Source organism: Lipophrys pholis (genome assembly GCF_963383615.2).
Source record: "Lipophrys pholis genome assembly, chromosome: 10".
Taxonomy (NCBI): Eukaryota; Metazoa; Chordata; class Actinopteri; order Blenniiformes; family Blenniidae; genus Lipophrys; species Lipophrys pholis.
The window spans coordinates 26,691,050-26,717,862 of NC_137640.1; the positions used below are offsets into that span (position 1 = coordinate 26,691,050).

The 26,813-nt window shown below is 40.1% G+C and overlaps 1 protein-coding gene across 1 annotated transcript in view; it reads left to right on the plus strand.

Moving 5' to 3' along the window:
* rab6ba (RAB6B, member RAS oncogene family a) overlaps positions 1 to 26,813 on the plus strand; it is a 75,659-nt gene that overhangs the window by 12,220 nt on the left and 36,626 nt on the right. Inside the window, exon 2 of the mRNA XM_080473792.1 lies at positions 22,788 to 22,846. Within this exon, the coding sequence (XP_080329918.1) occupies positions 22,788 to 22,846 (59 nt within the window). The remainder of the gene's footprint in view (positions 1 to 22,787; positions 22,847 to 26,813) is intronic.

Consider the following 26,813-nt stretch of genomic DNA (forward strand, 5'->3'; position numbering starts at 1 on the left):
AGAGAATCCCATTATAGCATGATCCCAGTTGCTCAAACAGAACGGCTCTGTGAATGAAATCCCCCGCTGTGGAGGAAGGCTGTCATTCACCCGGCATGGGATGAGACACTTGACTGAGTTCAGCAGGTCTCTTCATCACTGTTTACCCTGTGGCCCACATGAGCTCTCGTCATGGGGCTGCTGTAGTCAGAATGCGGTGTCCCGTAACCTTCACGGGCCCTGATATGAACATTTGTTTAGAGTTTCTTTCACCCTGTGAATTTCCACACAACAACTTCAAATGACAATAATAAATGCAAAAACTATTTGCTTATTGATTTTTTTGCATTGACATTACTGAAGGTAAGACATTTGCTGAGACGTGAAGATTGACTATAAGCAGAACTGTTATATAAACATTCTGACTTTCCACAAAATGTTTTTCATAAAGTTCTTTCAGTTCAATATTGCTTTGGCTAACAAAGAATCTATTAAATGTTTCATGACCAAACACGTTTTTCCAAGTTAAAAGTTCCTTTTCCCATAACGATAACGATAAGTTCATGTTCCCTACTCAGTCAGTCAAATTGCTGCGTTGCCACTAAGGAGAGCAGGGAAGCCAAGCAACCCTGTCCATCCTTTTCCAGCTATTCTCGGGGTATCCCAAACCATTTCATGGCCAACTGAAATATATAACATTCTCCAGGAGTTGTGGGCCAACCCAGTAACCACTCTAGTCAGTTATCCACAGTTATTAGCTCCTCTCAAAGAACATGGAGTCCTGATGCTTTGAGATCTTCCAACATTATTTCTTCACTCAAGGAGACTGCACTCCTGTTCACAAAGGATGCGTTTGGCTCCCCATGGCAAGTAATTTCCCTTCAGCTGTATCTTTTTGCAGTATTTATTGTGGCTATTTGTTAGGGAAGGAATACAGACCGACTAGTAAATAGGCAATGCTGCTGCTAATAATCCTCCCATCTTCACTACCCTCATTTGAAAGGAGCCGGCAATCTTTTTACATAACCACAGATTCAGACATGAATATACTGATGGAAATTCAAACCACCTAAAACTTGGCCACAGAAACTTTCAACCAAAATGACAGGATTTCATATGATTGTGCTAAAAGTAGAATGTTGTCTGCAAAAAGCAATCTCAACTTAATATTCCCTGTTGAGTTTGATGTCCCTCCAAACATATCCATGGAAAATTCCACAAAAAATTGTGAGAAAAAAAAGCACAGCCTTGGTGTGCACAACCCACAAAGAACCACTCACAACTTTTCAAAGATTTTGGCCGAAAGCTGATGCCGATACCAATACTTGTACATGCACCTATTAATAGTATTTCAATTGTGCTGAGTGGTCTTCAGAACCTGGAATTCCAAATTGATTTGACAGTTAACTCATGTATGTTTTAAAAGACCTGCCTCCTTCAGGTTCTATTTTGCTTCATGTTTGTTTTTATATATATATATATATAAAGTGACAGACTGGCGACCTGTCCAGGGTGTATCTTGCCCTCGCCCACAGTAGGCTGGGATTGGCTCCAGCACCTTGTGACCTGGATAAGTGGGATAGAAGATAGATAGAATATATATATATATATATATATATATATATATATTCACTTTTTATGTGCTGGTTATTTTGATGTATAAATGATGTTTCTTTGGTGTACCCAGTGATGGTCAACAGATGACAAATTAGTTTCTTTTGAAGCCCATTGATAAAACACAGAAAACACTTTCAGTTCTGAATTATAGATTATTATAAAAGTGAGAGCTCCTCTTTGTTTCATCCAGGTGTTGCTGTAGGAGTCTGCAGTCTCGTTGAGATGCTCGAAGCATTAAGGAAACACTCATGTTGGGATTTATGCAGTGGAGGCTTGCTGAACATTCATCACTTTTCATCAGTTTATCATAGTAGGGAGTGTTTCATTTATCTCACTGGGTGAAGAAATGAATCACAGGCAGACGGCATTTCCAGAAGAACAGGTGGCAGAGACGCAGCAATGCAGGGCCACTGTGATGCTTCTACATGTCCACAGATTCAGGGACGGCTATTCTTAGAAACATTAGGGCTTTTTTTTCTTTCTCTTTTTAACCAGGTGTCTATGGTGTCTTTCTTTTATGAAGTCCATCATTTTCATTTCTTCTGATGAACAGAGAAGCATCGTTGTTTTTTTAATCTTTTTCCGTAGTTTGTTTTTCCACAGACCTGATGTGTTTTGTCCAGCGCATTCTCGTAGCGAGGAGAGCGTTAAGCCTCGGAGCAAAAGCAAATCCTTATCTCAAACACAGTGAGCACAGCATTGCCTTTGTTTTTGTTGTGGATGAGTTTGAGTCAGCAGTTCTTTTCCTTTAGCGTCCAAATGTTACGTCTGAGTGTTGTTTCAGTGCTGGCTCACTGCCAATGGAAGTGCGCAGCTTTTCTTCAAAACGAGATCAGAAATCCCTCACAACCCTGCAATATTTTAAAGATCTCATATCGTACCATTTTTCAACAATTTCACATAGATGTCAGGGGTCCAGCATCATTGTATTGAAATTGTATTTCTCCCCAATCTATTCTTGCTTCTGAATTTCAGCCAGTCTAAGGCCCACGTCCACACAAGCTAAAACAATCTTTTTTCTCCCCGGGGTTCTCAAAAAAAATTCTGTCCACATGTCGCTATGAACATGGCTCAACACGAGGATTCAGGGCATGCAGTACATATGCCAGGCCTTTAGGGGCGCTGTGACTCACCAACTACACCAAAAACGCAAAAGAGGCCATGGAGCACATAGAAATTTTGAAGTAGACTCCTGCTCATAGACTTCTATAGAACTCTGAGTTATATAGATCTATGCTCCTGCTCTTCCTCCTCCTGCTAGCGTCAGTAGCTTCCGACAGTCGACCCGGAGCTTGTAGTCCGCCATCGTTGTGCTTATTAGATGACATCACGGACCACGGTGGGGACGAGAGGCGGTTACGTCATCTTTTACCATCCACACCTTAAAGCTGAGCCGGGGTTTTAGAATTTCCCCACTCTGGGACTCGTGTAAAAAGAAAAAAAACCCAGAAAAAAAAACAAAACGTTTTTGGGCTTCTAAAACACCGCCTCTTGTGGATGTGAACCGGCGTTCTCGTGTGGACGGCCCCTAAAAGCCCCTTCAGTGAGCTCTACTGAGAACAGGCTGTTTCTGTGTCTGTATCTTAAAATGCTAATTAGCTTTGTCTGTTTTACGGTAGTGCAGAAGAAGAGAACAAAATGGCGTCTGCTCAAAATTTTAGAGGGCAGAGCTCATCTACCTGTGAAAAGTTCAAACTGAGTATCCACTACCAGAGGGAGGGGCCTTTTCCCCAATTGATGGGAAAATCTCTGATTGGCCTGTATGAGCACACATTCTCTAAAAAGTGGCACAAGTGAGAGAGATGACAGACTTTCTTCACATCTTTGGCCTCACACACAGGCTGTGGGAACACATATTATTGTTAGAAAGCTATCATAAAGGGAAAATTTGCATAATATGGGACCTTTAAAAAAACAATTAGCATGTTTGAAGCGACAGTGAATTTATGTGTGGGAGAACAAAGCAGAAATAAAATTCATGGATGATCGTGCCTGTTTGACAGCCAATTCTGCAGTGAAGGTGTTCTCACCATTAAAAAAACAACAGTTTGGTTGTAAAGTACACTGCCTGTAAAGAGTATTAACCCCTTGATTGCGTGGATGTTTCCTCATTTTGTTCGCCTTATTATGCAGTCATTCAATAAAGGCTGGTGTTGGTAATTTCTAAAAGCTCAACCGTATTTATAAGAATGGAGGTAGGGATTTTTTTGAAGGAATGTAATAAATTAAATCTCTCAGTCTTTGCCCATAACTCAGTTTGGACAGAATCCTCCCTGTTAAACTAGACTTTGGGTTCTGGTTTGGGTATTTGTCACTTCTAAGACCCACTGTAACTTAAGTTTTAAGATTTATAACATTGGTTGTAGGACTGGACGATTTGGCCTAAAAAATAAAAATAAAAAATAAAAATAATATATATATATATATATATATGAATTTAAAAAAAAAAAAACAATTTGAATTTCGATTCGATTTTTTATTTTTTCTCAATGCTCTTTATCACTGCAGACATCAGATATATTGTCAAAAGTGCAACTTTATAGCTGTGATGGTCCTCAGAGCTAAAATGCATATGAACAATCCCCCCATAAAAAGTAAATGAGGCTTCATCATTCAACAAATTCAAGCTTTAACCATGCTTTAAAAATAAAAGTGCAACAGCAACTATGGAAACCCACAAGGAATTGTAGAATGGAACACAAAAAATGTGGAAAATTTAATGCACCATTATAGAATAAAACCTCCGCAAAAACACTATGAAAATATGAAGTCGTGCAATTTTAAAAAGAGTTTATACTTGCTTTTGAGTTTTCAAGGAATACATTTTTAAGAACTATATTGCAGCAGTACATGAATAATACAATTAAAGAGTTATAGATATCAAAGAAAAAATGTGTTTTGTTTCTTTCTCAGTGGGCCATAAAAATACATGAAGACATGCTTGTCGTCCCTTGCACGAAGACATTTCAGAGGATTAAGATGGCGAATTGGTGTTTCTGACCTGCAGGTGCAGTTTTGTATTGTTCCTGTAGCGTAGGTCAAACCTCATTGTCCGCATGTTGTTTTTTAATTCAAACCTGGATCTCATTTGAACACGTAATCAGAAATGTGAGTAATGTTTAACGACATGAGAACTGACTGGAAATATCTTTGCACGCTTGTAGTCGTGCAAGCGAGCAGAACGCCGAGGTCGAGACAGTCTGACCCGCCCGGGTTGTCGGAGCACTATTTAGTGACTCTGGCCGTTTGCCAGGGTTAAGTAATGGAGCTTGAAGACTCCAGCGGGACGCTCGTGTTGCCCTTCCTCTATTAGCCACGAGAGCGCAAAGACATAATTGTTTTGTTGCCGAGGCTGTTTTGAAATCCGTCTCTCTCCACTGTGAGGAAACGGCTTTATGCAGCTTCTGTAAGTCATCATGTCAGTACATTTATTTGTCTTATTAACACTGCGTTGCCCAGTGCTCTTGCCTCATTAAACCCTGCTTACAGAGCTACACGTACACTCATTAACTGGGGCATTCGATCCTGGTTTGAATGAGCGTATTTACAAATCAATTAAGCAAAAATGATATTAATGATAAATTGATTAGATTTCTTGGAGGGCCAATAAAGTGCAATTATATTATCATCATATGAAATTGTTTGATGTGAGTGAAACCATACAACATTCTTATGCCGCCATTGTTTTTCTGTTGACAGCAAAGGAAATTGGACCTCATATGCATTTGAATTGTAAAACATCTGTTCTAATGAGGTATTAAAGCTTTAATCTGTGGTTAGTTTACTGTTACTGAGTCGTGTGGAAGAGGAGACGCATATCATAAACGTTACTGACCCTAACAAAATTAAATAGCAAAAAGGGACTATATATAAAGGTGTTATCCTCATTATATATTATACACATTTTTCTGTTCGAATGAATATAAAATGTTACATATTTCAATCATCTAACATATTATTTTTGTACAAATTGCTGAAAATTGCACTTGAGAGTTATTTTAGGTTCTCTTTTTTTAAAATAGGCAGTTTATTTGGCCAGTTAGTTCGAGAAAGATGCTCTATGGCAATCTAGTTTTATTTTATCCTCATAGAGATATTTTTTTTATCTTGGGTGGGGATAAAATTATTATTGTCCTCATTTCGTTCGGAGCAGACCAGAAAAGAAAAACACCTGAAATAAATGTCTTGAAGTGAGAGCAGAAACAAAAACAGGTCACCTCTTTCGTATTTAGAGCAAAGCTCATGTTGTTAACCGAAAGTCCCACTGACGCTGCACACAAAACGTTTTGGATAAGTGCCAGATTTCCTGTATTTTTGAACAGCTTATCCGCAATGAATGACATTTGTTGATGGACCCTCGGGGGGTTTAAGTGAAAAGTCTTCAATCAATTCACATGATGCGTTTCCCCTCGTGTCTCTTCACCAATCCCGTCAGGCTTTTCTGCCCCTGGATGCTTCCCACTGTCACTCCATCAAAGTAAAGTGATTATTGTAATAGACTTTAATTCTACTGTGACCCCGCAGCGCAGATTGGTTTTCTTGCTGTTAGATCAGATTGTCCACTACTTAAACTTTATGTTCAACCAAAACAATCCCCAATGAGAGGGATCGACTATAAAAACCAATGTCTGTTGTCTATCTTGTTGAAATACCATTATGAGATTACTGTGGGGATATTTATACCACCTGATAATTAACCAAGAGCTTTTAAACTATATAAACAAGTCAAAACTAGGTGTTTTTCCCACCGCTCATATCAACAGCAATGAAGACATTTTGCAAGAATAGACTTCTGAAGACTCATCTAAAGGTTAGTTTAAGACGTCTGTGGTCACTGCTGCAATTGTACTTCAGTCTGACATCCTCAAAGTTTCTGAAACGGTTAATCACAGTGGCATTCAGCCCTTATTTTAATCTGTTTTTCCCTGTGAAAATCACTCCTCATTATGTCTTGCATCAGAGATGATGAATCATGGGCTCATATTGTTTTTTTATTATAACACAATGGTGTGATCATCTCATAAGCCTTGTATGAGTTAGCGTCATCAATTTATTTAGTCATCTCCTCTAGCTGCTACTTTGAGATTAGTGCTACGGCACTGAAAAACACGACTTTATCTCGTATGGTGAGTGAAAGTAATACGGCATTTTAAAAGACTGGACCTGGAAGCAGTGGCCTGTTTCTTTGAGAGTGGGTTGTTTTCATTTCTCCTGCCTCCAGCCGCAGCTCTACCTTGTGAGAATGAAATCTAATTTAAACATTAAAACGTCATGTTGGTCCCTCTAAAGCCCCCCGGCTGCAAACAGTAGACATATGACTTCTGTCTCCTTTCCCCGGGCAATCGCAACCACCACAAGAGTCATATATATCTCCAAAGAAGGCGTGGCACCTCGGCCGGCATGTCGGTGTGTTTTCACCTTGTATGTGTTTGTGCGTGTTGCTGCTGTTGCTTTTAGTCGAGTCAAATGCCTCATTAGACTGCATAAGAGCTGGAATGGTTTTCTGAGTGCTTTATGCGGACACGCGAGAGTCGGCCTTTGTTGAGTTTGAAAGCATGTTCATAAATTATTCAGAGGTATTGGTAAATGGATGTGTCCTGTTAAGAGTTCATAATGCATCTTTTTCTCCATGTGACACACTTTGAGAGAAAAAAAGAAAAAGGACAACTACCAATATTGAACAGATTCCCAATACCAAAGCAATGACTGGAACTCGCTAAATATATTTACGTTACGGCTCCAGTATAACTGATTTACTTTAGTAAGTGAAAAGACACGAAGTGATGAAATGAATACAGAGTGAAAAATAGAAATCTGCTATGAAGTTTCTTAAAATCTTTGGATATGTCAGGTAAGTCTTTAGGGTTTGTAATGATAGTCTTGAGCTCCCCAGTCTTCATATTTGTTTGAGCTAATTGCTTATGTTTGCAAATATAACTAACGCAGAATACAGTCGCCGCTAATAGGCATTAGTGAATGATTAGAAGCTGTCTGATCATGAACTGAAGTATTAGGTACAGAGAAATGCTGACTCCAGCTTTGCGCTTGAGGCAAACAAATTGAGGTCAGCAAAGTTATTGCTGCATATATTTTAGGGTGATTTACATTTACCTCAGTTGTTGTGAGTTTTTTTCTTTTTTCAGGAAAACACATTGACAAACCATGGTCCTCCACAAACAACTCTCAGCTTTTAAGTTTAAAGAAGTTATTTCGTCGAGAAGCTGCCACGTATCTGTTCTTCAGTGATTGACCGGAGTTAATTAAGCTTCCACTTTAAGTTAGATCACAGCTTTAAATCTATTGGTTACTTTTCCCCCTGTCAAACTGTAAATGACACAACTTGGACTTAACCAGGAATGTTTTATTTTCCAATGGAATGAAAAGATTGCCTCTTTCAGCTCGGATGACAACAAAGGCGGCTGCAATTATGACTGAGCTGCTGTGAAATGGTTTCTATTTACACAGATTACCAGAAATACGACCCTAAAAGTCTCTAAAAGTTTTAAACTTTGCAGTTAATACATGGATATGTTGGTCTATCTGTTCTAAATTCTGTGTTGTTAATCCATTTGGGAATTCAGCCAACGACCCTCAGTTTACAAGTACACTAACGCTGTTGCTGCTCGCCTGTTTAAGTGGGATTGAGGACGAGCCGCCTGCTGGATGTGCTCGGTTCACTCAAAGCCTCTTGACCCCCAAAGACTGATTGATCGCTTCCTGTTTTTTCCCCCGTCCAATTAGTAAAATGTCTCCACTAAGTGGTTTGTCTCGTCTGATCTGCATTGCTAAAAACTCAAATCCGTTTCAGTTTGTAACATGTTGAGGACTTAATCACAGTTTTAATCACCAGTAAGCTTCTCCACTGGTGCATGCACCTTAGTAACTGGAGTTACTGAAAACGTTGCGAGAATACTTTTTAAAACTGCCCCCTTGATGCTGGCAGTCCAGTTAATAATGATCATGGGTATAGTGACTTTAAGGAGGTGACATCATTGCCTCTCTCATATTTGAGTGGACTCCACAAGAACCTAATTAGGTTTGGGTAAATCATTTTTTGACCAATCAGATGTCTAAACATAGATCACAAGATACTTTCTTTAGTAAAAGTTTTAAGACCGAGCGAAGGGCTGCAAGAGCGTATAGGACAGGGGTGTCAAACACACACACTTCAGGAGTTCATATTGAGTGGGCCTGACTGGTAAAATAGTGAAATAATTACCTTTAAATTTAAACTCCAAATGTCTAAACGATTATGGCTGAAAATGACTTAACATTAAGCCAATTTTAATGTAACATCGTGGTGCGAAAAACAGTGAAATGTCCCAAAAAAAAACCACCTTCTCCTTTAGCTGTTGCATTATTCATGTGTTTTCCAACTCACCCTGACAGTTTGAGGCTAGTTTGATAGCAACGAGGGAGCGAACTTTCATGGCTGCACCACCAATATCTCAGCTGGGGTCTCAGTGTTGTGTTGTGTTTACTACTCTTAAAAGAATTGCTAAAAAAAAGAAGTTTTTTTTAAAAATTATTTTACTGTCTGCTTGGTGGTGAGGAGCGTATCATTTGGCTTATCCTCTCATTATTTAATACTCTTTCTTGAGCAACCAGAGGTTTTTCTAAACCACGGGAGACTTAAGGGCCGAATTGAGGTTATATTTTCTAATTGTCGACCCAAAACACACATTCTTCCATTTAATTACTCTCCATTCAGACTAATCAGATATCCATACAAAAAATGTAATTCTAAATGAATGAAGTCAGTTTGACATTAACAAATTAACTTTCTAATATATTTGAAACCAACTCTGATAAAATACCATATTTACTATATTTATGAAAGAAATGTATCATGAAAGAAATGAAGAATAACACCTGACAATGCTCCTGCTATGGATATTGAAGATAACAGCTTTGCCAAACTTTTTGGAATATTTGTACTCATTTGTACTGTATTGTCATAAAAAAAAAAAAAAACGCTGAAAGAAGCCCATATGTTGAGAAGGTTTGTAAATATTTCAAAATTTAAACCAAAGACACTTTCCAAGACTGGGTTCTGTAAGACATAACTGATGTTTGTACACCTGTGAAATATACTGGTTTTATCAACTAGTATAACCTTGAAAAGATTTAATTAAAAGATTTGGTTAAAATTATATGTAATCTTGAACAATTTGTTTGATAGTGAGCTCCTACAATCAGAAAGAGTCTCGGGGTTGTCTCTGCTTCGTTCAAACCGTGGGGAAACGGTTAATAAAAAGCTCATTTGTACGCAGACAAAAGGAGTAATCGGCCTAATCAAACCCATCCAGTGTGCTTCCTGAAGTGAAGACTGAAAACACCACCTAACTCTGCAAGTCTCTATCCATGCCGGCACATTATGCATTTGTCTTGCGGATTAATTATTTACTGCACTGAATTCTTGAAGAGACGGCTCATTAAATAAGCAAAACAAAATGGCATCAATGACCAAGTGTCGTCCCAGAAGAAAAACAAAGCAGCTCATATATATTAACCCACTTGCACAGCTCTAACCTGCTTCTTATTCTGATCAGATCTGTGACTGAGGTTTTGATGACGCTTGCTCCTACAGTTTGCTGTGGGGCAGTTTAGTTCGACGGCTTAAACTCCCCATGGCTCGCTCTCGGGATTTTGTGAATCGTAAAAAGAAAGTTATTGAATTTTACTCCCACTGGGGGTTTCTTCTCGAACTCGACAGTTGGGCCGTGTTTGTCAAGTCTTGGTATCGTCTTGGCTTACATTAGGAACAATTCTCTTTTTATTAAAATGCAGTGTCATCAAACAATCCATACATCTCACTCAAATTCTCTTCTTTGGATTATTGTTTAATGTGATGTTTTCAATAGAAAGTACACAACAGGATTTTTACTATTTCCAGTGGACTTTTGGAAAAGCTTCTAATGAGTTTCAGGGATTGTTTTTGAATGTCCTTAAAAGATGGCAAATCCTTTCAAAATGAAAACCCAAACCAGTTGCTGTTTCCGTTTGCTGTGATTGTCCTTGAGGAATGAGAATCCTTTTTCCCCCTGACAAACATTGAAAGAACTGAAAAACTCTTGTTTTGGCAGTTGATTGAGACGGGCTTTTGTTTAAGACTTTCCTTTTATTTGAGACTGTGTGATTTGAGGTCGGCATTTATTAGAAAATTATTTTCGTAAATGAATAAAATATTACATTATTTGAAACCAGTATTTATTTCAGACAGGTGTTCATTTGAGTTCAATGTTTATTGTGTCAGACAGAGTTTTGACGAGTGTTTATATAGGTTCAGTGTGTGTTCACAATAAGCATTTATTTGAAGCTGGTGTTTAGTTAGTGTGTTTTTGAAAAGTCTAAACTTCTTTGAGTCCGATGTTTATTTAGCACAAACCTTAATTTGACACAGGCATTTCTGATCTGCATTTGTTTGACATGTTATTTTATGGACACGACCTTCATGTTGTCGGTACCCAAAGCTTTCTTTATTCATATGGAATTATATCAGATGTGTTTCGCCTGTTGTTTACATGGGACCAGCATTTTTAAAAGCCTAGTGCTAATTTAAGATTTTTGTTTGGAGCATCTCAGCTGATCCTGCTGAGATTAAAACACCAAGATCTAATTAGGACTTTAGAACTAGTTTTTTTTATCTGAACTTATGCGGTTTCTACATCTTATTTGAAGCTGCACTGCGTGACTTTGCAGCTGTTTTCCAGAGCTGAGATGTAGGTGGTTCCATTTTCTTTGTTTATACATGTGCAATTTGTTGGTATTCTCCTGTTTGCCAGTTGCTGGGACTGTGAATAAACAAATTCACAGATGGAAGACTCAATACCCATCCCCATTGGTCCTCATCTTCTTAAGGACTTTCAGGCACTTTCTCCCTTGCTGGTGAGGACAATCATAAATAACTACTTACTTTTCTCTGTTTCTTCTTCCATTGATAAATATTAGATATCTGCCTCTCTCCAGCGAGCCGCGCTCTCAACTCGCTGTCGTGCAAAGAATGACAGGCATGGTTTTATTTTTATCCCTGGCCTTGGGTGGAAGCTGGGCCCATGCAGAAAGCACTGCCATGCTCTGATTGGCTGCCAAGCCCCTGGAGGGTATTCTATAATGCCAGCCGCCGAGTGACCAGCAGTGGTTTTACCTGACTGTGTGACACACGGCTTCAGGGCGAAATGGACAACTTAGTGCATTATTCAGCCTTATGGAGCACGGAAGGGGAGTTAGAGGTTTATCATCGTATGAAGTAGATCGGGGGTGTTCAGGGTTTGGGAGGATGAGGCCCTCCACTCCCAGATTTTTGCTGCTGCTGCACCCTCCTGTAGTTTTCTGCCCGTCCCTCAGTCCCACACTTTGAAAGCCTCTGGTTTAGATCAAGAGCAGAATTCTTTAGTTAAAAGTGTGAATTCATAGATTCAGCCATAGTCGCCTTCTTAAAAATCGGGATATAAACTTAAAGGTCATTATGCATTCATTGTTGTTGCTACTAAACCCCCAGATAGCTTACTACTTCTGACTCAGCTCTTTTCATGCATTTCTTCAATACATTTAGATTGGCCTTTAACATGTAGTACTTTTCTTATATGTATTTGTCAAGATTTATAAATTCTCTTTGTATTTCCATGTATTTTTATGTCCTTCTGTTTGTATGCATTTCTAGTTTTTAAGCGTTGTACAGCATTTTTTATGGGTGTAAAGCCATTTGAGTAACTATGGATTAGTGTAAAGCGCTTACCAGAAGAAAAAAATTACCATTCCGAACACATTTTGAAGTTTTGACAAAAATAATACCCCAGTCATCGTGAAGGTAGGTGACTTTCATCCTCAACAGACTTCAATTTGAGCTCCATCCATCCATCCATCCATCAATCCATCCATCAATCCATCAATCCATCCATCCATGGATTGCCAATCCCAGCTGACTATGAGGGGAAGGCAGGGTACACCCTGGACAGGTTGCCACTTGAGTCTTATCCGTTGAGCACAGGTCTGTGTATCGTAAAAGGGACTTAATGATTTCATCTGAGCAGGTTTGTTCCCCCCAATTGCATTTCCTTGCCAATGATTGTTCAGTTGTAGGCATGAGATCACTTCTTAAAGTCATTTTGAGTGTGCATAGTTCACAAATGTCATGAGGAAGGTTGTGAGGGGCAGGGAGGATGGCCCTAATGCGAGCCCCGCTGTGCAGAACCTTTAAGGTGCTGTAAAAAATCACTTTGGGCTCATAAGAGAGGCCTTGATGAACTGTGTGCTTACTGCGCTCTGCAGTGTTGCGGTGGTGGAATTGCAGGTTGTGTCAGCAGGTGCTGCGTCTCTCTCTCTCCGCTAATTGGCGCTCATGTTGTGAAGTCACTCTGCAAAGTCTTTGAAGCAACACAGTATGCGGAGGCTCGGGTTCATTAAAACCAAGGCTGCAACTGTAAATCTGCTATGCTGGAAGCCCTGATCCATGTTTATTGAGACAAGTATGAGGTGGCTGTTAGCTCCCTGTGTGTGGCTATAAACTGTATGTAAAGTGGTTTGAACCAGTCCTGCCTCCAGCAGCTCCAACAGTTCCTTGCTGTTAATACATTGAAACTTCACTGATAATCATTTAATGATGCTATATATTCTGACCACCCGTCTTAATATTGTCCACTTGCTTTCTGCTGATGTTACCCAGGTGAATTCTCACACACACACACACACACACACACACACACACACACACACACACACACACACACACACACACACACACACACACACACACACACACACACACACACACACACACACACCAAGTGATGTACCCAAGTAAAAAAATAAAAATAAAGTACACTTTTCAAAATACATTTTAATGCAATATTTTAATAGACCATAAGCAACATATCAGATATTTAAATGAACACATTTTACAAATTCACATTTGATAGCAGGAACACATCTCAGAAATGTTTGGACCGGGTCGTGTTTGACATTGTTCAGCATCCCGTCCTCCTCAAACATCAATCTATAATTCTGTAAAGGAGAGTTTTGTCTGAGGAATATCGTCTGATTCCTGTCTGATGCCGGGTTTTAGGACTTCAGACACCTGGTCTTTTCTACAGTGAAATCCTTTGTGAGGGATGCAGTATTAGCTTTAGCATCGTCTTGCTTTATGATGCAAGTTGTTCTCTGAAAGGCATGTGAATGAGTGAATGATTTGTTGCTTCAAAGCCTCAATGCATTTTAGTTTTTTAGCATTGATGGTTCTTTTACAGACGTGGAATCTTCCCAGCTTTCTGGTTTCCAAGGAAGGTTTGATTCATTTGATCGGAGAACAGTTTTCTATTTTGAATCAAACCATTTAAAATGAACTTTGGCCCAGAGAAGGCTTCATCGTTTCTGGATCACATGTGTTCACATATAACTAATTTCTGAGCAGCTTTAACTTGAATTGTGTGGTGACATGTATTCTCAGGCTGTTGTTTCTGAAAGTGTCCTTGAATTCATTCAATGATATCCAGTTGAGAATGATGCTGGTTTTGAAGACCAGCTTTTGATTTTTGATTAAGTTCCCTGTGACTTTTGGAATATTTTCTTGATCTTGTCACAGATTGAGAAGCTGTGCCTCTCTGAAATGCTTTTATTTTTTATACCCATTCATGTTACTGACCTGCTGCCACCTAACCTTACTAGTTATGAAATGGACTTCCACTTGTTTTTCATTTCTGCCAACCACTTTTCCAGTCTTTTGTTCCCAATATGGATCTCCTGCTGTCAGAGCATGAATATAATAAATCATGTTTTGTTGCCAGTTGATTAGCCTCACCTGGAACCAGTGGTCCAGAGAAGAAAGCCTTGCTTTTGTTGACGCAGGCAGCTTTATTCTCTCTGAAGTCTGTCCAGTTTATGCACCTCAAAATGAGATGGTTCAGAGACATCCAGCCATCATCGCTCATTACTAATGTCACGACGAACCACAATCTTGTCATTTGAGTTTCTGTTGAACTCCAATTAAAGTCAACATCTTTGTGATTAAGGCACACTGTTTGCTTTCAGCAGGAGTATTTTCTTTCTGACAGCCGGTGGAAACTGGACTTATGTTGCTGGCCAGAGGCAGGGAGTGCAGCACTTTTGCTGTGTTTCACTATTTGCGCTATGAGCAGGAGAGCTCTCCTCTCTGGCTGCTACTTGCACCTGTATAATGTTGTGGTTGGAGGTGGTGAGTTACCGTAATATCATGGTCGGGGAAACACAGAATTGTGACGGTTATCAATAGATAGAGTCTAGTGGTTTGAACTTTTGCTTCACAACAAGAAGACCAAGGTTCAGATTTTGGATTTCTTGGGTCTGTGTGATTTATCTCCATGTACTCTAGAAAGTCTCCCACGATCCAAAGTTTTGTCCCATTGGTAAATGTGAGCATGTGATTGTGCCTCTTTGTGATATCGCTGCAAGGAACTGAGTAACTTGGTTGGTGCCCTGAGCTCCAGTGTTTATTTAAGATGCTGAAGCTCAAAAAGATGTACCTTACTTGTTCAAATTTCTTTAAATATAGTCATGACTTTCAAAAAGAATGAATAACACTCAAAATTCATGCTTACCAAGTTTTATATGGAGCTACAAGGCAAACACGTGGGTCTTAAACAGATGTGAACCAGTCACCTCAGATGGCACTTTCAATATCGGCGTCATCAAGAGTACTTCATCTTACTGCAGCTTCAAATAGAAGATGATGCCGTGATGTTCGCACACAATGCTGCCCAACCGTGTTAAAGATTTATAGGGCTTATGTAACCTCATGAATACATCCTCTGTAACCCCTGCTGCTACTATGAACACCTCGGTGAGGATTTGCACTGTCACAAAAATAATGTCTCAAAGCTTTTTCGAAACGCTGCAATGAAGGCTTGTAAGCAAGTGCAAGTCAAATTAAATCTCCTTTGTGTCCTAAAAGTCAACGTTTTTAATCCGGACGGTATCAAGAAACTTTGCGTCTCTCCACAATACAGACAGGCACTAATTAAGGGGAACACAAGAGGAGGACATTAGCATACTCATTTCCCGGCCCCTCTTTGGATCGGGGACTTGAATGAGGCGTTCTTTGAAACGAGCCCTCTGGGTCTTCATTAGCAGGTTGGCTGGGGAGAAGCACACAGTGGCAGTTCAGCCGGATTAGGCTGCTGTTGTGGGACAAGGCGCTGTGGAAGGTGGGCCGTTTTCTCTTCCTATTCAGGCGGTGGCTTGCCTAAGTGGATACTTGTACACTTTATCCTGTTCAATTAGAGTGTGATGGTGAGACAATACATGCCAGACGCTGGAGAAATAGCTCCATCGACGAACCCAAATGTCACGATGAGACATTTGCATAGGCGGGTTGAGCTCTGAGGGCAAATCTGTCAAGCAAGCAAACAGGGTGCGAGCAGTAAATGTTGCAGCAGTGATTCCACTTGATAAAAACTCCGCTGTTTGTTTTGCACAGTTCTGAAAAAGATGGGACTGATGTGGGAGACGTGGAATGAAAACAACAATAAAACCAACAAGAAATTTAAAACACTGTTCATCTTTAACGACCCAGAAAGGAGATTAGGACTGATTTTGTAACAGGTCTGGATGGAGAGCGGATTTGGTGTAGCGTCCAGACTTTTTAACTGCAGATTCATGTTCATAAAATATGTACAGAATGTGGTTTGTTTGTTTGTTTGTTTGTTTGTTTTTAAATGTATAAATTATTGGTTGCACAAGTAATGGTCATTTGAATCACGTATAAATTGAAATCACCCCACATTACTGTATTACTGAGTGTGTTTTTACATAAAAAAATTTGTTTTAATTTGAAACAAAAAATTGGATCATTTTGTTATATTCACTGCTTTAATTCATGACTCCGTACACTTGACCATCTCTGGTCTTTGCTGTGATTTCTAAAACACAATAATGGTTTTTAGACAGTGGAACTGGAGATCATTACCACTTAATTGTAGATTATCTTTGTTTGTTTTTTTGTTAGTTTTTTTGTACTTTTGAATTGTTTCTGCAAATTTCTCTGAGCCCACTGTCAGCTGGTATTACCTCCAGCCCCGCATGACCTTGAATCTGTGTTTAAAGTGGATCAATGGATGAAAAGCTATTTGTTTAGTCAGTAAATTCTACACTCACAACATATATACTGAAACTATCCAAGCTAATAGTTCTAATTCTTTTGAGATGCATCTCATGCACTTCAAATGATTTTGCTCTCTATTGCTGTGTGTTTTCTAGTTTCCATATCAGTTCACCAGTTGTTCTTTTTATTTTCACATTTTTGACAGATGGTGGTTTAATTTGATGGTATTTAGGCCATATGCAAACAATCTCATTAAAATGTCTGTATAAGACATTTTAAACACTTCCATCTCATCAGAGTATTAGTTAGCCTGATAGACTACTTTGTCGCCAGAAAGTTTAACTTTGTGTCGTACTTCTTTTACTTCCATGTTGTGATCCCTCATAGAATTTCAAATGTTGAAATAAGCATTTTTCTGTGCACAAACTTTTTGCTGTGACCTGAACCAAGACAAGTTATGTTTTTTTCTGTCTCGACTAAAGCTACAAAATACTTTCAGTACCATCGTAATGGCTGAGGTTGTTCTTGGTTTTAATTGAGACGAAGATGAAAAGCTTTTTCGGAGGATGTAATCAGAAATGCAGAGCTAATTTTAAACTGTAAACACAAATCTGCTCGTCTGATCATTTTGTTTTAGCCTAACAGAAAAATCACTAAGTTATTGTAGCCTGGAGCATACCCATCAGTAACTAATGACACAGAAACAGACTTGAAGTCGTGGGCGGAGATGGCCAGAGATGAGATAACGCTCATTGAAACCAGGGCAGTGCTGTAGGTTGGACTGCGATTACGTTTTAACTTCATGTTTTGGACATAGATCTCTGTTATGCAATTCAGTATATGTACAGTGTATCCTCCTTAGATGAATTTAACTGTGCTGTGATGAACCTTCCCCTTTTCGAGGATTTTGTCCATGATGCAGTCTTTCCCAGGGCCCACTTGTGTGAGAGGAAGAAGTCAGGACATGCTGCTGTTTGTCCCTGCAGCTTTCCGCTGTGACAGAGAGTGCTGTCTCATGTAGTTGAAGAGGATGACTCAGCCACGAAGCAGGATCAGACCGATGTTCTCTTATGAATACTGAGCCAAAACCACGCTGTGAATGTAGGAAAAGTATCAACCGTACCTCTTCATATTAGCGAGCAATTCATATGCTCACAATATATATATTTTTTTACCATCAGTGTTCTCAAGCACCTTTTAGAATAGCCTTCATGAATCACAGTTTTGGAAAGTACTAATTTATCTGGTAATCTAATCTGATCTTCAGTACTTTGAGGGGCACACATGCAGAAGAAGGAGACATATTAAATTCTTGCAGTGACTGGGAGCCGTTGCAGCGAGTTGAGGATGGTTGGGATATGTTCACTCTCATCAGGGTGATAGCAGCACTGTTCTGAACATGCTGAAGTTTTTGGAGGCTCTTGGTGGTGATTTTTGATGAAAGGTAGAGGAGAATAATCCAGTCTGGCAGAGACAGAGTTTGTCTGCAGCAGTTAGGGAGAGTGTGGCGATGCTCCTGAGGTGTTGGAGAGGTGTCTGATGTGGACATCATAGTATGTCTAATTTAACTTTGAAGAATTTGACAGTTGCAGAGAGGGAAAGTAAGTGGCAAAAGAAGGAGACGCTGGTAATGAGAGGTGAGTGGGTCTTGTTTGGAGTGCCTGTAATATCAGCTTCAGTTTTACAGATGTTACGGTGTAGAAAGCTATTGTTAGTATTGAGGAGGAGGCAACAGAACACTCAGTGCTGTTCTTTATATATAGCTGAGTCTCATCAGCGTAGCAGCATTAACAAACTTTGTGTTGACTGGTGATGGAGGCAGTATAAGCATATTCAATAAGATTGGAACCTGCACCAAGTTTTCACATATATGAATATAGTATAATTTTTTGCAATTTCTATATGATTTAAAAAGAAAAAAAAGTGTTGGGCTCATCTTTCTCAAACTGTGTAAATCTTCTATCCATCTATATCTATCACTTTATATGGCTCAGCTCCTCTGTCGTTACAAGATGCAGCTTATTCAAATGTACTGACTCTAAATGGGATTCTTGCATTTTGTTTTCACCTGTTCCACTGGCTTTTGCAGTTGTGTGGGATGTCTTGTAATGGTCACATGCTGAAACAATGATGACTCCAGAGACGACTCCCTTTGACCAATCAGTGGTCTGTGTCTCAAAGTCTCCTTTATAGAAGCTTAGCACATCTGATTTGTTATTATTTTTATGAGTATCTGCAATTATGGCAGCTCTCGAAGTATAATTTGACATATTAATAACAATAAATGATAAAACGGCTAGGGATGTTAGAAATCAATACACTTAGTTAATGCAGTGTTATGGTTTTTAATAGTGTCTCAGTGCCAAAAAAAGGCTGGATGGATTTTCAATTCATGCTTGGGCTATGCTCCATCGCTGTTTTATGTTTTAGCCATGGAGGGCTTATCAGCCAAGTGTGCTAATGGCAGTTGAGGAGTCGTGAGCATCTTAATTTTTCCTTGATAAAAGCTGCCTGAATTGTTTGAGTGGCACAAAACGTCTTTTGTTTGTTGTTGAATGTTTGTGGACTGCCTGTTACTCCCACAGTCTCCCTCACACATTACTGGTCCCACTGCTGCCTGGGGAAGAAATAAATCCAAATACATCGCCTTGCTCACAGTATCGCAATATGAAGTGGTATCAGATTGTAACTCAGCGTCGTCACAGCTAGAATATGGCGTGAGAGTTTTTGCTTCTTGTCCTTTATGTGTAGAGTTTGTCTTCATACACATGAGTTTTCAAGGTACTTTTTCTCTCCCATAGTTCAAAACCAGATGTTTGAGATGAAGTAGTCTGTCTCATTTGGCCATGGGTGTAAATGTGAGTTTGTGTGACTGTCTGGGATTTATCCAGTTAATAAAGTGGTCTAGAACATGGATGGGTGCTACCTTTGAATTAGCTTTTATTTTCAAAAATGTTCATGACCCATGGCTCAACAAATGCTACTAGGTACTTAAGGTAGCTATGCTTTAGTATTTTGACAGTGGAAAGGTTGTTTGGCAAACCACACCAGCTCTATAAAATCTCAGTTGTACTTTATGAGAGCTCAGTGCACACAAGAATGGACTTGTAGTGATGGGATTGCACTGGTAGTGGGGTTAGTGGGTATTCCACTGAAGTAGGACAGCTCCAGAGCTGAGTAAGGTAGATCATGTATTTATAAATTAGCATGCGATTATTAGCCATGATCAGTAACTGCAGTATCCTATCCTGCCTGGGAGATATGGTAGCCAGGCAAGAGCAAAGACACATGTAATTAGTCTCCCTGATTAAAAACAGCCTCTGTAAACAACTGGCTGTCCATGTGATAAACTATGAGCCGTAAACAGATTATATTTGCTGAGTGAGCCTCAGGCTGCAGGATCGGGGTATTCCGTTACAGTCTGGTTTCTCCTTGTGAATGTTGCATGTGGGGGTGTGTGTAGATGAGTGGCTGGGGTCCACTCGTCAAGATTCTACAAGATGATCACGATGTGGCTGTCGGCAACACACAAAATGTGGTCGGTGTCTGATGGGACTGAACTGAAGTTGCTCTGGATCCGTTCCATCAGGCTATCGAGGATATAATATAGCTGCTCTTTCCAAGCTGTCTGAAGACATGAGGAGGTTGTGTTTGATTCCTGCTGCGTTGTGTTTTCTTTCCTCCGGTCCCCATAACTTTTGAACCTGCCCAAGAAAAACTGAATTTGTTAACCATGTACACCATTCATCAAAAAGACAATCGCGTATAAACAACCTACTGTTTCTTAGGTGATTCATTCTGGCATAAAGTGTCTGTGCATCTGAAATGATGGATTGAAATGGTATGAAATGACACAGCTGGTTTCCATTCAGTTGTCAGTCACATAACTATTGAATAAGTAGAATTTTCCTACCAATCAAAGCATTAGACTTAAGGCTTGAATAAATGCATAAGGCTTTTATATGTAAAGCTTGTCATGGACAATAGACATGTATAGAGTGATGGTGAAAACAAAACTCCTTAAAATGTCCCTCTTTGTCCCTGAACCCGCTTTGATTTGTGTTAAAGACTAGGAGAAATGCTACCGAGCCATACAGAAAGCTGCAAACATGTGGAGTGGACAACAATAGTGCCAATCATATCAATTGTGTTTTTCCTGTAGATAAGCATACGGCCAATCTGTCAGGGCCAGCTTTTAGCCTTGACTCTCTCCACACTTGTTGTTTCTCCAGCTGCTTCTGCAATATTTATGGTACTCCCTCGTGGCAGCTGCAAATTTCAGTCTCTCGGTTTTGACAAGACCGCCGTCCACATTGCTGCTACCGCCACTGAGATGGTTTTATCAGCAGGGAGCTTTGTCCCCACACGGAATATACTGAATTTAAGCAGATTCAACTTAATTCATAACATTCACCATAAAGGGTCCCCAGAAAGCAAACACCAATACACAAATTCCAAAAAACCGTCGCAACACAAATGTTGTGCAGTCACTGCCACAGGGAGGTGGACGGCTGCGTGACCGTGAAATAAGACCACGTATGTTGATAAAATACTGACCGTCTTGCAATTCTGGTGTAAGGTAGCGAGGGTATGAACAATTTAATCAACAGAGTACAAAAGCAGGGTACACACAGTACCTAACATAACACCACCAAAACAACTATAACATTTGATGTTATCATTAAACTAGGCTGGGAGCCAGGTCCACACCTCAGGATGGTTTTTCCTACCTCGTCTTTTTCACTGTTATTTTCACTTAGCCTATACCTTGGGCCATCACAAGTTGATACCCACCACAGAAAACTTTCTTTTAGGGAAATGTTTATGGTGAAAGTATGTAAATGCAAATAGTAAGGTAGTGCAGCTGCACAGATTGCCATATAAGTGTGACATTTTGCATTGGAATATCATACAAAGTGTCATAAGAGTTGGGGGCTTGCTGGCTTTCTATTTTAAAATATCACCCTGGCCCGACAAGTTCTCATCCAATTTTTTTTATTTTCAAGCACTTTATTTAACAAGTCACTGTCCCAATTGTATAAATAGAAATAAGCCCCCCCTAAATTAATGGACTTCAATTTAAGCCCAAGATGAGCTTTCTGTCTCAAATCAGAGAAAACTGAATTTTTTTAATCACAACCTGGCCTAAACATATTTACTAAATATCACTGAGACTGGTGAGTAAAGTAAGAGAACTTCTAAAAAAAACCAACAGAAACTCTAATTGGAGTCGATAGTTGGCAAATGTCGGGTGAAACCAGATTGGACCAAAGTGTTGAACCTCATCGATTATACAGACGCATCTTTTGCTTTAAAAAAAATCTTCAAATAGAGACGATTCAGTTCTGTGGCTACTCTCTAGAAGTGGGATGTGCAGTGCAGTGGAAACGTCCCCTTCAGTAACGGCAAAAGACTTAAAGAATGGTAGGACAGCCTGGGGGAAGCCAACTGCTTTCAAACAACAAAATATCACTGGATAGGTGTCATTTGCCGAAGCTCACTTGGATAATGCTTTGACTGGCGACAATTTTTCGCCTCAATGCCTGGGCAGTTTGATTATCACGGGGATAATCAATTCCCAAATTCATGAGGGCTTCCTGCAGGTTAATATTGGTTTATTTTCATCATAGCTGAAGCACAGTCGAAGTTGGACAATGACCTTACAGATTGAAATAAACGTACAGTGCACAGTCAGAGCCAAAACCTGGATTAGAATGACCTCAAGTCTGGTGGTATACTTTTTTTACTTGTGTGTATACTTGTGTCATTCAAATCACATTTTTTGTGTAAATAATTACGGAAACTACAAACTCTTTCTTTCCACTGTATGATCTGTCTGTTTATTACGTATAGCAGGACACACATACTGCTGGTACCAGCTCCAGCAGCAGCACTGTAATTACATGTGGACCTACTGCCCCCGCTGACCTATTGGTCACCCCCACACACACTAATGAGCTCCCTGGACAGCAGTGACAGCCACCGCAGGAAGCAGGAAATCAGCAGCACACGCTCACACTGCTGGGTTTATTGGTGCTCTGAATGCAGGAGGAGGATGCAGCAGTGTCTCACCAGTCATTTAATCTTCTGTGCCTTCTTCTTTCTTTTTGTCTTGCAGTTGGAAAGACGTCTCTGATCACACGGTTCATGTATGACAGTTTTGACAACACGTATCAGGTAGGTGCTGCTGCGGTAATGATTTCTTCTCGTGGTCAACGCCATCTCTGTATTCCTCTGTTTCCCTGCTTCTCCCCCTTGTTTGGATAGTGAGGCGTCTCCCTAAATAGATTAAAGAAAGATACTCAAGCCACTTGTTAAGAAACAAGGGAAAATATTTCAGGGAATTAAATTCAAAAGCAGTTTGAGCAGTTTAGCAAGTGTGTCTGAGGCCCCCTTTACACAACAACCAAAATGAGTGTATCCACAAAACTTTCTTCAGTTTTTGGGGGGGGGGGTGTTTACATGACATCGGCATTCGTATCCACTGCATTCGCAACTTTTTTATACCGGCTCCCAAGATGAGCGCTGTTACTGTGCATCTCCCCCGTGGTAAATAGTTCCTTCTGCTCATGCGCCAGTAAACAAACATGGCGGCCCCCATAATGGTATGACTCGCGGTTCATATTCTAGTTTATAGTCCATATCAGTAGTTTAATATTTAAAACTCACCCCTGATAGCGTCCGACTCAGCATCAGTCCACATGAATGTCGGGTTCTCTCAGTTTTGTTCGCATTTAAAACAGATTGTTCTCTGTGTGGTTTCATTACAAAAACAAGCGACAGCGCCCTCCCGTGGCCCGTTATTCTAACAACTAGCGGTGTAAATCACCAGCTGCATCATGATACGATACGATGTCGATATGTTTGGAACACGATTCGATGTTTGCCGATGTCACAAAGTCTGTCACGGTACGATTTCGATTCCATTCACAAGCCTGCGATCGATATGATGGGATATCATATGCCCGTCTCACACAATCATTTACATTCATATCAACTCACAAAAAACAACTGAAATATGATTTGACTATTTTATTTCTACGGTCTTTCAGGTATCAGGCATTAAATAAACAAGTGTAAACAGTAGGGGTGTAACAATAACACACTGTAAGGTCTCATACCTTTACAAATGAAATATGAAATGGCTCCTGTGATACTCATCGCTCTTTTAAAGGTTTTAGAAAGAAACTGGTCAAAGCTGGCGTGACATCAGACACGGTTACGGCGGAGCTAGCATGCGGGTCGAGCCCGTTCTTCTTCTGTAGGTGCTCGGCCGAGTTCGTTGTGTTTCCTGAGTATTTCAACTCGCACTGACACTGTTTGCATATGGCGTGAGTTTTGTCTGTTGAGCCGTGTTTCCGGTTGCCATGATGCTGCCGTGCACGTTGTGTGAAGGCGGCGAGAGTGCGCAGGAAATGGTGACACCGTCGTACAGACGTGCTACGTGAATTTCAAAATAAAGGCGTATCTTAAAGATGACGATATGAATCGATGTTGTCATTGTGCATCGATGTAATTGTATCATTAATAAATGAATCGATGAATCGATGTGGAACCTTGTGTCCACTGCTGTGTGTAAACGCAACACTTTATTTTATTCTTTTTTAAACAGATTAGGTGTTGTCGCATGAAACGTTGTCGTGTAAACGGGTCCTAAAAACCCTCATCCCAGCCACTCGTGGGAGTTCAGTGTTGTAGCCCTGTTCTCCAAAGCAGCCTGAGCTCACGTGTCATCCTCAAAACCAAATCTTGTTTATGCAGCTTGAGCACTTCTCAAGGATCCTTGTGAGCATGAGGGCCGTTAAATAAAACCTCAAGCTTTTATTGCTTCATAAGCAGCAAGTATCAACTTACAGGGTGATAAAACAGGGATGAAAAATAAATCTCACAAAGCATTTTTTATTTTGCCCGCCCTCTAAGACAGTGAAGCTGTGTGTGTGTGTGTGTGTGTGTGTGTGTGTGTGTGTGTGTGTGTGTGTGTGTGTGTGTGTGTGTGTGTGTGTGTGTGTGCGTGTGTGCGTGTGTGCGTGCGTGCGTGCGTGCGTGCGTGCGTGCGTGCGTGCGTGCGTGCGTGCGTGCGTGCGTGCGTGCGTGCGTGCGTGCGTGCGTGCGTGCGTTTTTTTATCTCATTCAGGCTCTTTATTGAGGTACCATGCAGCAATAGGAGACTGTGTACCGTGCTAAAGAAAAAGAAAGAAAAGCTAATTAGCTTTAGAAATTCTGAAGAAAAAAAAAAAAACCATTACAATATAAGAACAATGAGAACCTGTGAACCTAAAGCGTAACTTTGGATGAACTTCGAGTGACAAATTATTCTCTGATTTAGTTTCTCATCTCTTTACAATGCCTCCAGTGTTTGTTTGTTTTTGGGTGTGTATTGGATGTGTATTTCCAGCAAAATAGTGCGGATATAAAACTGGCAAGCAGAGTTAATAATGTTGCTCCTCTTGGGTATCAAACTGGAGACCCCACGTCCCAGTGTTATTCTGTTATTCTAGTCCTCATTTTAAATCTGCAACCTCTAAAGAAAGCGTCAGTTCTCAGTTGCCTTTTTCCCTTCAACACATCCATCGAACTTGACTCTGCTCCTCTGTATTCTGTAATAATGGAGGATTTACCGGCACAAGGTAAGAGGTACCAAACGGTAAAAAGAGAAAAACATATCAAAGCTTGCAGTTAGAAATAAACACAACATGGAACTTTTCGATATACAGGGATCCATGTGTTTAATGTCTTAAAAATAGCACAACCCACTTATTTTGTGTCTCCAATCAGCTTAAACCTTACATCAGGGCTGTGATACACATGTACATTTTATAACTGTGCAACATCATAAACACTTCTTTCTTCGCCTGTGCTGCAGTTTGAAAAAAACGTGACATTTGATGCAGTCTTTTATTAAAGGAGACATATCATGCTTTTAAATCCTTCCTTTTTACATATAAATCATACAGTTGTGGTCTATACAACGCGAAACTGCAATGCTTGGGTCTGAATTCCTCATTATTAGAGCTCCACAGGCCCCTTTTCAACCCCTTTTCTGATGCGCTTCTGAGAGCAACTCGTTTTGGGGCGGTCTCTTCAAATGCAAATGACACACTTCATACCCCTCCTCCTCTCCAGGTTGCAGAGGTCACACTCGGTTCAACGTCACCCTGTTCGGCCATCTTTGTAGTTTGATAGAACAGATACAATTATCTAGCGGCGCAGAAACTTTATATTCACACATTATTTACAAAATGTCAACAACGGAAGATTTGTCCATCCAGCCATACATGTTGGAGCCAGAGTCGGACCCGGCGGAGCGAGATGAAAATGACGATGATGCACCTGAAGAACAACGTCTTCATATGGATGTAACGCAATGGTGTGTTACTATATTTACACTAACTTCTCCATCCATGCCCACTACTACAATACTGCCTGTATTACAACGACTATTTAACACAGAAGTTACATTATAATCTAAAACGAGCACACAGCGCTAACATATGAAGACGGTGCAACTGCTAATGCTAACAAAACAATGACAGGGACGTCTTATCATCACACTTTTTAGCGTTATATACAGCTTACCGAAGTGCTCTGTTCGTCGTCTCCATAGATAGAAGGAACTGACCGCTCAATCAGACGAAGTCTTTCGGCAAATCCTTCTTTATACTGGCGGAGGTTGCTGAAGCAGTCGTCCTTAAAGTGATTCGCGCACACAAAAATGACCTTACCCACAGATGTGGGTACATTTCTGTGAAAAATAAAACTCAACCAGGCACTTCGAAAAGGTTCTGATGCTGGGAGACGGTGTAACGAAGCTTGTGGGTTACTACATCCAACAACCGAACATTTCGACTTATCCTCTCGTAACTTCGGTTGGACTACAAAATCGCAGCGAGAAACAAAAATGGCGGATTGCTCGAAACGTCGATGTCCTAATTTGGCAGTTCCGCTGAGAATACTGTGACGTCATTGTTCAAAAAACGTAATAGAGAATAGAAAAATCGAAACCGATCGCAAAATATGACCAAAACAGAATATAAAGATATCAACGGAGCACCTGAAGAGACTACTTTGAACTTTTCTGTACTTCTAAACACTCTAAATATACACCAAAATGCATTTAAGGGCTAAAAAAGTGGATTTAGCATGA